At 45.1% G+C, this 12,988-nt stretch overlaps 1 protein-coding gene across 1 annotated transcript in view; it reads left to right on the top strand.

The window, feature by feature from the left end:
• The first annotated feature begins 802 nt into the window (after positions 1-802).
• The window catches only part of LOC115902109 (protein eva-1 homolog C-like), a 203,465-nt gene continuing 191,279 nt past the window's right edge, over positions 803-12,988 (top strand). The window contains exon 1 of the mRNA XM_030945326.1: positions 803-1,044. Within this exon, the coding sequence (XP_030801186.1) occupies positions 945-1,044 (100 nt within the window). The 5' untranslated portion in view covers positions 803-944. The remainder of the gene's footprint in view (positions 1,045-12,988) is intronic.

Below are 12,988 nucleotides of genomic sequence, written 5' to 3'. Positions count from 1 at the left end.
TACATTCTGAGCCTGTGTTCTCTTAAGAGCAACCTGGTCTAGTGGAAGGTGTCCCTGCCCATGGCAGGGAGGCTGGAGTTAGATGAACTATAAACTCCATTCCAACCCAAACAATTCCACAATTCTATGAACACCACAGGTCTGGATCTGCTGAAAAACCCTCTGTTGAGTTTGATGGAGGATAGAGGAGTCCCGTGGGTTAGGGGAGCCTGGCATGGCTTTCTGCTGTCAAAAGAAAGGAGAGTTTTGGATACGTGGCTGTCACGAGTCCCAGTCCTGCAATGAGATCCAGGAGGGTTTGTTCCCTGGGCCTGTGCAAAGTCTCTTCCACTGCAGGATCACTCTCAAGAGGGGACACAGAATTTTCCTGTCACCAGTCTGGCAGGATGCCGCTGCTCACACTGATTTCAGCAGCATCTACAAATACCCGTCAGAGCAGAAATCCATGTGAATTCAGGTGCTTTGCTTTGGGCTCCCTGCTTTGGAAACTCTGCTCATCCTTCTGTCTGTCTGTGCCAGAGAGACAAGAGCCCTGCATATCTAATCCAACAATAGCTGGGCTCCTCCAACCCAGCCCCTCAGGGCACCCCTTTCCCCGACTGCCCCCCAGCAGCTCTCAGTGCCACAGCTGGACAGCTGCACAACAGTCTGCAGCAAATTTGGGCAAAGAGGTGGCTTTTAGGACCCTGGGAACTCTGCCAAGGCTCAGGTAGGTCTGTCTCATTCGTCAGCCGGGATTCATTCACTCCCAGGGATATGCGTGTGTGTGTGTGTGTGTGTGTGTGTGTGTGTGTGTGCCGAGTGCTTTTCCTTCCCCGCCGCTGGCTGCGAGCCTTCCCAGCAATGGGACTAACGCTGCTCTCCGGGCAATGAGGAGTGCTGGGCAGGGGCAGGAACCGCTTTCCTTTCCTCGGGAAGAAAACAAGCCGTGAGGACACCTAAGGATGTGCTGTCCAGATGTGCTGCCCACCTCCACCTTCCTCCTAGGACTCATGTGCTTGACAGCTTTCAGCAACTTTGCCAAGACTTCTGCAGACTTCTCGGGTAGGGAGAAGCGCCGATCCCTCCGTGTGCTGCTCGTGCATGGGGGCTCTTATTCCAGTGCTCAGGAGCAGCTCGGGGAAAGGGGATGTGAGCAGATCCGGGATAGTTATGTGGGAAGTAATTTTAATCTTTTAAAAATAAGCCAAAGATGAAAAGTGTCTTCTGTAAGAGGATTTTGAGTTTCTTAAAAGCCTTTCTCAATAATTAGCAAAACTATTTCAAAAGAGTTTGTCTGACTAACTTTGGGAACAAAAAAGCCAATAGTGTTAACTTGTGTAAGTTTGTAGCAGGAATGGTATTAACCTGTGTAAGTTTTTAGCAGGTTTTGTGCTGTGCTTCTCTCAGGAGTAAAAAGAGGCGGATTAGGAGACTGGGATGGTGTAGGATGTAAATTAAAGCTAACATAGCAAGGCTAAATTATTTTGTAGTGGGCTAGATTCCCTCCTCTTAACATAGAACTCCTGATTGTTGCAAAAGCCCCCTGAGCTGAGATAAAGGAGGTGCATGCACGGAACAAATTATATTCTGAGCCTGTGCTGTCTTAAACTGCAAGAAAAAGTCTCATTTTATAATATTTTCTGAATCTAAAAATGTTGATAGCACTTGTTTGGAGTTGTACACAGCAGGTAAATATCCAGCACTTTGAAAATCTGGAGTCCCATGTAAGTTTTATAACTCTATACCTTCATTAGTTGATTTAAAATTATGTTTCTGCTTCTGTTCTTTCTGGATGTGCATGTGGATTTGAGAAAACATAAGAGATTTTATTTTGCAGCTTCAGCAGGGCTGATCAGTTTGCTTGGGAGTGCCCAGTGAGGGCCACTTTTCTTTTAGGATATCGGTTCTAATTTTGGGTCTTAGTGTGAATAACTAGACTGGCGTACTCTTTAGGGGTGTTTTGCAAAACTCTTGTAGTGGATAAGAGCTGCCAATTATAGTTTGCTGATGAAAAAGAGTCATTTGCAAGGGTTGAACCTCACTGGACTTGGGTTTCAACACATCCCAGCACTGCCGCTCACTGCCTGGCAGTGCATGTGTCTGTGTGCTGTGAGAAATTTGTGTTAGAAAGGAGGAGCTTGTGGTGGAGGGTGGGGAAAAGAATATATACAGTGCTGGAAGTCTTAATGTATTGAAAGGGGCTGGCTTGCCTGTGATTCAGTCTCCTTTGGGGGCACATCAGTCCTGGGGGCTCCCATTCAAGGCAGATCTGCCTCTGAATAGAAGGGACTGAGGCATTTCCCCGTTTCTGGTGTGCTTTTATCCTTTTCTTGGCACTGAGCTTTCTCTGTGCTCCTAAGCAGAAGCAAACAATTTGATTCAGAAGGGGTGCATGGACTAGGCATGATGGGAGCAAAAGCTGCAGCGGGGAAAGGAGTTGTCCTTCTGAAATGTAGATAAAGTTTTCCCAGCCAGGCCAAATTGCCAAGCATTAAAATGTGTCCAGGTGTCCCAGGGCAAAGGTGCTTTACATCGTGTTTGTACAACATAGCTGCAACAGTGGAAGGAAATTAGATAGGCTTCAGTGGTGCTGGCAGGGGGAGCAGATGCTGTTCTTTTAAAAAATGGATAAGAATGTTGCTGATAACAAAATAATGTTTTCTGTAGCATCCAACTGAACTGTCATGCTTTGGGAGAAGAGGGGTGGCTGGTATCTCTGCATATGTGTATGGCAAGATTGTACTCTGAAGCAGGGTCTGTAATCCCAGCAGCACAACCTCCCATGAGTTTCCATAACTGGAACCTTCTGCCAGGTCCAACCTATGTTTCCTGATAGCAGGCTTGGCAAATGTCCCCAGTCTCGTTGGACTGACTGTACCTTGCAGGACAGGAAACATGATTTGCTGCAGGAAAGGGCTGTACCGAATGTGTAGCAGCTCAAATGTAGTTTTGTAAGCTCAGGAGCTGAGTGCCCACAAGATGATAGGGGGTAGGAAAAGGTACAGCATTTCCCAAATCATACCTTATGCTTTCCCAGCACATTTGCATTGACCCCATCCACCTCCCTCCAATGCATGAGGGTTTGCACCATGTGCCTCTCTGAAGGAGCAGCAGCCCAGGTAACTCTTCCTACCTGATGGAGCATCTTGTTAGTCACTGCTGTCCCTATAAGTGAATTGTCAGCTGGCTTAAGGAATGGAAGGAGGACATCCTTCTAATATTATTTGACTGTAATTGTTTCTGGCCTGTTATACACTTTTCTATACTTCAGCATATTCTGAATTCTTCTCTGGCATGACTGGAATTGAGCAGGTGAAAATCTTTGGGGACAACTTATAGCTTTACTGTATGCCATCCCACCTAGAGGTGGTGCATCCGAAGCATAAATTGTCTGCACCCCAGGGAGATGAGTGGATTTGTATTGGGTATTACTGCAGAGGAATGTAAGGCTTGCTGTGATCCCACAGAGGTTTCTGCAGCAGTTGGTGCTGCAGGGAGATGACACAGCTCTTTGGGATGTAAAGGCTTTTCCAGCTTGCAAATGAATAGCACTACTGTCCAGAGACAGCAGCTGATGCTCTTTGGGGAAGAATGGGGGTTTAAAACTCAGTCCTGTAGACCTTGTATAGCAGCAAAACCTCTCTGGCTTCTCAGCTAGGTTTGATCCAGCATTACCAAGGAGGTGCTGCTGTTTGTAATAGGTCATGGCTGTGCAGTGGTGGCCAGAGTTTGTGGATCCAGCCTTGGAGGGAAAAGATCAGGGACAACCAGTCTTGAGGTCTAATCAGATCATAAGTCAGCGGCACTGACCTGATTGTCATGCTGCAGCTCTGCAATAGGGCTGGATAAAAGACTTACCAAGGACTTCAAACCCAAACACATCCCACTGCTCCCAGTACTCTCCACTGGCTGGGTCTTCAAGGGATGTGTCTCTCAGCTGCAGGAAGATTTGATTTTTATGCAGGTCATGGCAAGGCACACCCTGAGAAGGTGCCCAGAGATGTGGTTAATTGAGTCTCAGCTCTCACAAGAGAGCACAAGCAGGGGCTGGTGGGGATTTCTAACCCCTGAGCACACAGCACACTCCATCCCCTCCTGTTTGAACAGCTCAAACGTGAACATGAGCAGTGCGTGTCCTGCTGGGGACTGGTGCAATCTGAGATGTAAGAATTCAAATTCCTTTTAAGTGAAGTATTTGAACTATGTGAAGAGTTTTGAAGTTGTTTTCTTTAATAGTTCTTTAAACATTGATGTTTGTAGCAGGGTGTGGGGGTAGGAAGCAGATCCTGAGGGAGAAAGTGGACTTATCAGGCACTTTGCAGCCACTTCTTAAGAAGACCTGGACTTTTTCTCTGTGGCTGCTTGTAGAATGGACTCTTGGTTTAATCTTATTCTGTGATCTGTTCTTGTGCTCAGGACTGTTTGAAGACTTAGAATCTGCTATCTTGATGTGTCACTTTCCCCTAATGTTAAAGGTGATACTTGAGGACTGTGATGAGGTGTGGGGTAAGAATCTGATCTTTTGAATCTCTGTACCTTAACCATAAACCTCTAGTGCTAATCTCTGCAGCAGCAATGAATTCTCCAAAATCCTTGCTGTTTGATAAAACTTGACCTTTGTTTTAGTCCCTTTCTAATTTTAGTGAGAGTCTAAGACAGAGCAATGCCCTTGCCCCTGCCAGGGGAAGCTGTACCATAGCTCCTCTGCATGGGCTCTGGGAGGCAGTGATCCATGTGCAGTGCACAGGCCTTGCTCCTCAGAGGGACAAAGTTAATGAAAATGGGACCAAAATTAGGCTTTGGTGCTAACTTTAAATGCAGGCATAGAAAGCTTAGTCAACAGCTATTGCTCATATCCTGTGTGCTCTCTCTGCTCAGCCACGATGTTCCTGTCTCTGAAGCTAAATCGTGCAAACACATGTTCAATTTTGCTCTGCCCGCTGCTGCCAAGGTGACCATTTAACTTCCAGCTGCATACCTGCAAGGAATTAAACTTGTGTAGTTATCGTGCCATGCTCTGATTCTCCTCACAGATTTTCCCATTCATTAGCTGATTTCAGGCATGTTGGGCAGGAGGGTGGTGGCATCAGATCTATGGGATTGCCACGAGTTTCATGTTAATGCAGACAGGTACCTCCACTGCTGAGGAAAGGGTTGTGAACTCAAGCATTTACAGACATCAGAGAATCCACTGCAAGCACCTAAGCCAAAAACTTAGGTTTCTAGGCATGGAAACAGCTTGGCTGGGAGCTAGTGCCTTTTTTGACATAGGAGAACCCAGCTGAAAGAAAAACCAGCGCCGGTAGTGCTGCTCCCCTTGGGCCTGCTTTAATGTTTATGTTCTTTGCATTAGATTTTGGCACAAGCTGGATGTGAGCAGCACTTTGCTTAAGGGACCTGATGTGGCATCGAGCCAGATGAACACAGGTAACTCCCATCCACACCCTGCAGGTGAGCCCTGGGTAGCTTTTGGAACCTCTCCCTGGAGGCCCATCTTGGTTTTGAAAGCATAAAGATTTTTGTTGCTGTTGTTATTATTATTGGTGGTGGTGATTGGTTGGTTTTTTTTTTCCTTTTCCCCAAGAATATCAGGTTTCAAGTGAAAGCTGCTCTTGCCACCTCCCTGCTAATTGGCTCAGTGTGTTTGTTTGAGTGATGAGGGCTGGAGTTGGGGAGGGGAAAGGCACTTCTCCCTGATTGCATTTAATCAGTCCATAATAAAGGCAATTTGTTTGACAACTCCATTCACCAAATTATCATCAAAATCTACATGCTAACAGCTTCTGAATGCCTAATAGCCCTGAATGGGTTCGTGGTGTCAAGGGGGATCCAGGATTTCCATGTGTTGAAGGTTTCAGGCTGTAAAAGAGGCCATTTTCCAGAGAAAGGCAGAAACACCACCACACGGGAAAATAAATTGTAACTCAGTAATGAGGGTTGAGTTTTTGACCTCAGGGGCAAACAGACATGGTTTAGACTTTGGTTAAAGCCTGGGCCACGTCCAGGCTACCTCTGTACCTGGTCTTGGGGAAGGGCTCTGAGTGATGAGGTAGGATGGGCCTCAGATTTCTGCTTAGAGAGGTCCCTGCCTCAGGTGATCTTTTCCTCCTCAGCTGGAGGCTGAATGTGCTACCCCATCCATCCATCCATCCATCCCAGCTGCCTGGGCTGCAGTTTGGCTTACTGAGGGCAAACTGCCGATGCTGGGGTAGAGAAATTCTCCTTTGCAGAGCTGACAAAATCCGAAACCTTATCAAAGGTAGTTTAAAACCCTGTGGCCTCTTCTGATAACATTCTGGAGATGTGGCTGCACGGAGCAGAGCTGAAGGGGGTGGCTGTGTCTGGGAGCCATGGTTGAGGGGTTCTCACAGGGGGCAGCTGCAGCTGGGGTTTGTGTCACATATGTCTGTTTGCCTGTGGAAAAGAGTCTAAAGACCTCAGAGAGCTGGGAGTTGTTGGAGGAGGAAATCAGTAGGAGTTTGGGTGGGTATCAAGTGCAAGATCTGCTGCTCTTGGGAGAGCAGGAAAAGAATCAGCATAGAGGCTGGGGCTATTTTGGTGCCTGAGAGAGTTGTTCTGGTTTATCAGTGGGGATGCAGCTTTATGGTATCAACAAAACCATGTTATCAAGACCAAATACCATTTTAAGCCAAGATACAGGTTTCTGTCCACCTCTGTATGGAGGCATGCTCCAGAAAACACTGTGGGCTTCCCAGCAGTTGTGATGAAAATGCTGTGAGGGAGGACTCTGTGCCTGCTGATTGTAAAAATATTCAGCATTTACTTTTACTGACAGCTGAGGGGGGCAAATTGAGCTGCAGGATGACAAACACATGCTTCCAATTCCTTGTGTTTATGGTCCTGGGCAGTCACCAGGGGCACTGCTGTTACTGCTGCAAAAACACAGCTGCTGGCTGGTGTTTGTGGAGCCAGGGAAAGGAGACACAGCCTGGGAGGGATGGATGGGGCTGCTGTGGGTGCCAGGATATCTCATGAGGGGTCTGTGTGAAACCTCATGTAGGCAGTGACTCCAAGCTCAAGAGCCATGTGTGTGCATCTGGCTCCTGTCACGTGGAAATCCTCTGGGTTGGCCATCACAGCTGCCAGCAGGAGCCAAGGGACCTTGGGAATCCCAACATCTGGGTGATGACTGGCAGTATTTATATTGTATCTACTAATTGCAGGAGCCTAGAAAATGATGAAGGCTTTTGTTAGTACCAGGAAGACTTTATTTAATTAGTAGTAACAAAAAAAAGGAAAAAAAGAATCTGCTGTGGTAGTTTTAATAACTTCAAAGTATCCCAGTATCCCACTAGATGCACAGACAATTTGAGGAAATGGTCCTTGCAGCATTCTTCCTATGTCTGTGTGTTATCAGGGATACAAATGCTGCAGAATTAAAGAAAGCAACTGTTTATATCCTCAGGTAAAAATTTTCCCTGACTTAAGGCACTGTGAAAGAAGATTTTATATGCCACAAATTTTATATTTTTAATTTGGTCAACTAAAAATAAAAAAGTGAGAATTTTGACTTATTCTTTTTTCAACTGGGATACTTAGAAGCTAAACTCACAATTTCATCTGTGGGGTGGGGAGAATAAGCTTAGTCTCTGCAGGAGGAGAAAAACTGTGTATTTATGCTTGGCACTGTGCTGATCCTTTGTTGATGCTAATTTAAACATAGCCTGATCTCCCAAAGTGCTCAGTGTTCAGAGCTGAAGATTGGCCTGGGCTGTGTTTAGGTGGGTGTGCAGTGATTTAGTTGGCCAACACCAGGGCTGTTTACATGTCTTGTTTGAGACTGGCTGCTTGTGCTTGGCATGTTTGTGCAGGTATAGATGGAACTTTCTGTTTTCTGTTCCAAAATAGCAATCCCAATCCCTGGCGGTGGGTGGACGGACCAAACTACCCATTTTGTTTTGGTTTTTTGTGCTCTTGTAATTTCTTTATGCAGATACCCAAGACCTTCGCAGATTGTGTCCCTTGAAAGGTGTGTGACTACCTGCAGGAACAGAGCCAATGTGCCCCTCAAAGTAGTTGAGAGGATTTTTGGTCAGGATGGTTTGGTACAATACTACAAGGCTCCTTGTGTCCTTGCCAGTGCTGTGCCTCATTGATCCAGCATTGCTGCTGTCTGGGATTTTTGTGCTCTTTCAAAAAGACAGCCACAGGCCAAAATCTGCCCAGCTGTGAGGCAGCTTTGCTGACTTGCCAAGAGCTGTACAGAATGAACAGAAGCACAGAAGTTAATCCCAACTCATCTTCTTGCAGATTAAAACTAGTGTAGGAGTAATAATTAGGAACACACTTAAGAGAGCTGCTTGGGTTACCTGTTATTATTATTTATTTACTTTGCTGCTTCTTTTGCCTGAGGATGGATGGTGAATTCTGACTCTTTCAGCCTGGGTTTGGGCTAATCCAAATGTGCCTGGCTCAGCTCACTAACTGAGGGTATGAACTCATTTGTAGTAATTAAAACTGTGAATGTCTCCTCTTTCAGTGTGTGCAGTGCCTGGCTGCCTGGAGCTCAGTGTATGTCTTCTCACATCAGAGAGACAATGATGAGTTGGTAGTTCTGGGTTGCACAGGAAAATAAATCTTGGCTGAGTCTTTTCAGATACACTCTGTGCTCTTGAATTGTGGTGTCAGTGTTGATGGGGCTCCTTTGGATGCTGAGGCTTGCTGTTCAATAATCCCTCTTGGATCCATCTGGATCCTTGCATGAAGATGGAGCAGTGTGTGTGTGAGCTGCAGTTTGGCCAAACCCTCTGAGAGCTCAGGTGTCAGAAGTGTGTTTGAATGAACAGATGCATGTAGGCGCTCCTGAGGAATTTGCAGTAGATGTTGTCCAAGCACTTGAGCTGTGGCAGGCAGGGGAGCTCACATCCAGCTGTTGGCAAAGTATCTCACATCCTTAACAAGGAGGAAGAAAGATTTAAAAAATGTATTTCCTTTTTTTAATGTTATATTTAGAGAAGAAGGCCTAGAGACTTAGAGGAGATTCATCAGCCATTTACAATCGAAAAACTTCACTGTGTACTATTGTGCACCAACTTTTGACCTGATATTAGTACATTATTTGCCAGAAGAGGGATTTTTTCATTCCCCCAGCAGCCCATAAAAGAATCAGAATCCTCAGGGTGTGAGAGGGAGCTGACTTCAGGTGAGATACGCAAAATCCTTGACAAAGTGGGTACCTGATGGTGCTGCTTGTCAAGAAGGGGCCATTCAGACCACCTACTCTGAGACCCCCAGTGTGCATGTGTTATTTTATTTTCATCTGCTATCAGATGCCTGTGGTTTTGCTGCTATGATATTATCAACATGTGTTGTATCAGCCTCAAGGGTTTAAAGTGGGCTTTTACTCCCATTAGTAAATATGAAAACAAACACAGCAGTGTGGGGATTTTCTGCTAATGTTTCCTCTGTGATTTCTGTATCATACTGTGGGCTGGTGTTGAAATTAAGAGTGCTCTACAGCAGGTGCAATTCCTGACATTAATTTCCCATGTTTGCTGTATTATGCAGAGGCTTTTGGCTCACACGCTCTTCCTAAAAGTTGTGTTGGGCCAAGAGTGCGGACACTTGGTGCAATTAAAGTGATAGGTGGTAACTTGAGCTCCTGTGGCTGGGTTATGGATTATTGTTTTGGGCCTCAGTCTTTGGGAAATCTCCTCTCTCTGTGGTCTGTGTGGGGCCTGTACATGCAGTGCTGCTGTGGCCCTGGGTGCCCACAGGATGCTATGGGATAAAATTCTGCAGTTCGGCTTGGAAAAAGTTTAGCTTTTGTGTGAAACATTTGAATAACAGTATTATTATTCAAATCAAACATTTGGAAGTTAAGAAATGTTAAAATTAAGGTAGTTTTAACTGCTTGAGTCCAGCCCTTTGAGTGTTTCTGTTACTCTTTAATGAGAACATTCTTTCTCTCTAATTCCTTGGGATTCCTCTGTTGTCCAGGGCACAGAACAGTGGCCTTAAAATTGCTTTCTTTATTCTTCTGTTCTTTATAGCCCTGGGGCCTTATTTCCTGTATGTTTAATAGTATTTAAATCCTATTATGTTATTTAAACCCTATTCTGCTTGTTGTGAGGGATGTACTTACAGGGATGTATTTACCCTTCTGGAAGGAGTCTGGAATGTTACCTGCATTGCACAGATAAGGATCCAAGGCAGAGAGATTGGCATCAGGAACTCAAACTGCCCAATATTTTAGAGATTGTTTAGTATCCACCTTCTCCAGAAGCAGCCCCTTATCTATTCTCTTAAGCTGTGGTAAGCAGGAAGAAATGTACTCAGTACACAGTTCCTTCTCTAATATTATATTACCTGTGTGCAAATGGACTGCACAGGTTAAAATGAACATTTCAGTTGCAAAGTCAAGTGCACAGAACTGAGTGTTGTGGGTTAACACCTGTAGGCAGCCAAGCACTGCCCAGCTGCTTGCTTGACTCCACTTCCTACCTCCAAGTAGGACAGGGGAAGAGGGAGGGAAGAGTAAAAGCAAGAAAACTCATGGAATGACATTAAAATAGTGAAAGAGAAGTGGATGAAATAAAATAAAAAGCAAAATAAGTGATGCAAAGGCATCACCACTGCCTCCCACAGGCAGACTGATGCTCAGTCAGTTCCTAAGCTGATTTACCGCACTCCACTCTGTTTTATTGCTGAACATGACACTACATGGCATGGGAGATCTCTTTGCTTGGCTGGGGTCACCTGCCTGGCTGTATCCCTCCCAAAATCTTGTGCACCCTATAATCTATTTGCTGGGAGGGCAGAGTGAGGGACAGACAGGGTGCTGATGCAGTGCAAAAGCTCTTCTAATATCTAAATTAGCAATATCTAAAACATTAATATATTATCCTTACTGTTTTGGCTGTGGATCCAAAGCACAGCACTATACAAGCTGCTACAAAAAAATTAACTCCATCACAGCCAGACACAGTACACTAAGGAAAGGGCAACATTGCACCTGTATTTTATGTGTAATATGAGCTAGAGGTTGCTATCATAGGAAACCTTCAGCTGGCAGATATGATCTGAGCCATAAAGTGCAGTTGTGAGAAGGGTCTTGTTTTGCATAGTTTTGGTTGTGGTTTCCTTTTTTTTCTTTTCCTCTTTTTTTTTTTTTTTATTCCTAGAGCAGTCATCCTTTGAGGGTGCTTTTAGGATGAGATAAGAATTCTTAAAATTGAGTTACAAATTTGGGGTCAGTCCTTGAAACACATTCTAAAGGATCTATTAAAATGAGTTTTGAAGACATTTCCCCCTCCAAAAGTTTTTTTTTTTGCTTGCCTCTGTTCCTCCATAAAAGAAGAAAAAAAAAGTTTGTGTGTCTATTCAAAGGCACAAATAAAGATCCTGCAGTGCAAGTGATATTGCTAAAAATAGATCCTCTGGGATTTGTTGAGTTTATTTCTCTCTGGATTTTTATTGTGTGGGTAACCCCTTGGAAACCAAGGTTGTTGATCTGGATGTTTCCAAAGCATGCCCCTCTCTTCATGTATCCTTTGTGCAGGGGCCACTTCTGTTGTGTTAACACCCTTTGCTTCCTGGTTTATGTGCTCATCTGAATTCCAGCTGAAAGAGGTTCCAGCCTTGTAAAAGTGAGTGTGGCGAGGCCGTGGCTTGCGGTGGTGCCGGAGCGCACACATCTGTGACCCACGCTGTGCTCACATGCTCCTGCTTTGTTGGCCTCACAATAAAGGAGAGCGCTGGGGTTTTGTTCAGCCAAACAACTTGGATGGAACGGATTGTATAGGAAAAAGAATAGATGAAGCTTGGCTGTTATTTGCCATAATGTGCTTTGTTTTAGCTGCAGTGTGGGGGATGCAGCACTCCCAGAAGAGGATGGCCTCTATAGCAGCCAAGGGGAGCTGATGGGTTGGAGAGGGATGCAGAGAGATGTTCAGCAAGAGGGGGCGAAACATTTTTCTGATTTGGATTTGCTTGTCTTTAGCTGACAGCCCCAGACTTTCATTTTGGCCTTGCTACAGGAGCAGAGAGTGCTGTACCAATTAGATGGACTATAAATGTTTGGTGCAATTTGCCCTGGGTTTGGTGCAGAGTTACTGTGCACAGATAGTAGTTAGTGCATTTGGCAATGGTACAGCCCAGGGGCTGGACTGTAAAGGTCTATCAGCAGCTGCAGGAAACTGAATGCTTGGTGTCAGACAATCAATTTTTCTTGTTGGATAAATGAAAATCTCTTTATCTCTCTTTTCATAAACATTGTCTATATAATTGGAGGGCAAGGTTCAAGTTCAAACTGATAAGATTATTTTGCTTCCCTAAGCTCTGTGACAATGGTCCCTTTGGCAAATTAAGCCATGGATCTCCTTTTGCTGTAATGGGAACCAATCTCATTAGAAACAGAGCTGGATTAGTGATGAGTCCAACCTCCCATACAGATACACATTCTGACCCCAGCAGGCTTGAAGTGCCTTTTGTTCAATCAGCCTCCTGTGTATTTTCCCAGCGCTCCTGCATCTGTGTGATGGAGCTGGGGCTGATTATTTCTGCTCAAGCAAAGCCTGCTGAGGGTGGAAAACAAGCTGATCGGTCAGCGTGGTATCAGAATAGGAATGATAAGGTGTTTTTAAAATGCTTGTCTTGATTTAAGTCATTGAAGTACAAGACTGATTAAGTTGCCTGTTACAGGGTATTGAAGATTAAAGGCCAATTGTCACTGCTTTGACCTGTGAGGAAGATGATCCTTTTCTGCCTCTCAGCACTGCTGTCATCTACCCATCAGAAAATCTGAATCTATTCACAACAGCCTCCCCAGCATCTGAACACAGGAAAAACTCTTTTTTGGGGACAAAGAAAGACAAACCTTTTCACCTCTGACCTGTGTTTGTTCTGTCTGTCCTTCTTCATGCCAGTTTTGGCTCCTGTGGGATTGTTTGCAGCCATGTCCAAGCTGCTTTATCGAGCAGGTGGGACTGAGACTCCTGAGCTGGCTCTGGACATGAGTGCCAGCAAGAGAGCAGCATGGCTGTGC

Source organism: Camarhynchus parvulus, chromosome 3 (assembly GCF_901933205.1).
Source record: "Camarhynchus parvulus chromosome 3, STF_HiC, whole genome shotgun sequence".
Lineage (NCBI taxonomy): Eukaryota > Metazoa > Chordata > Aves > Passeriformes > Thraupidae > Camarhynchus > Camarhynchus parvulus.
The sequence above is the reverse complement of the archived record's forward strand: the minus strand, read 5'-3'. Positions and strand labels throughout refer to the sequence as shown.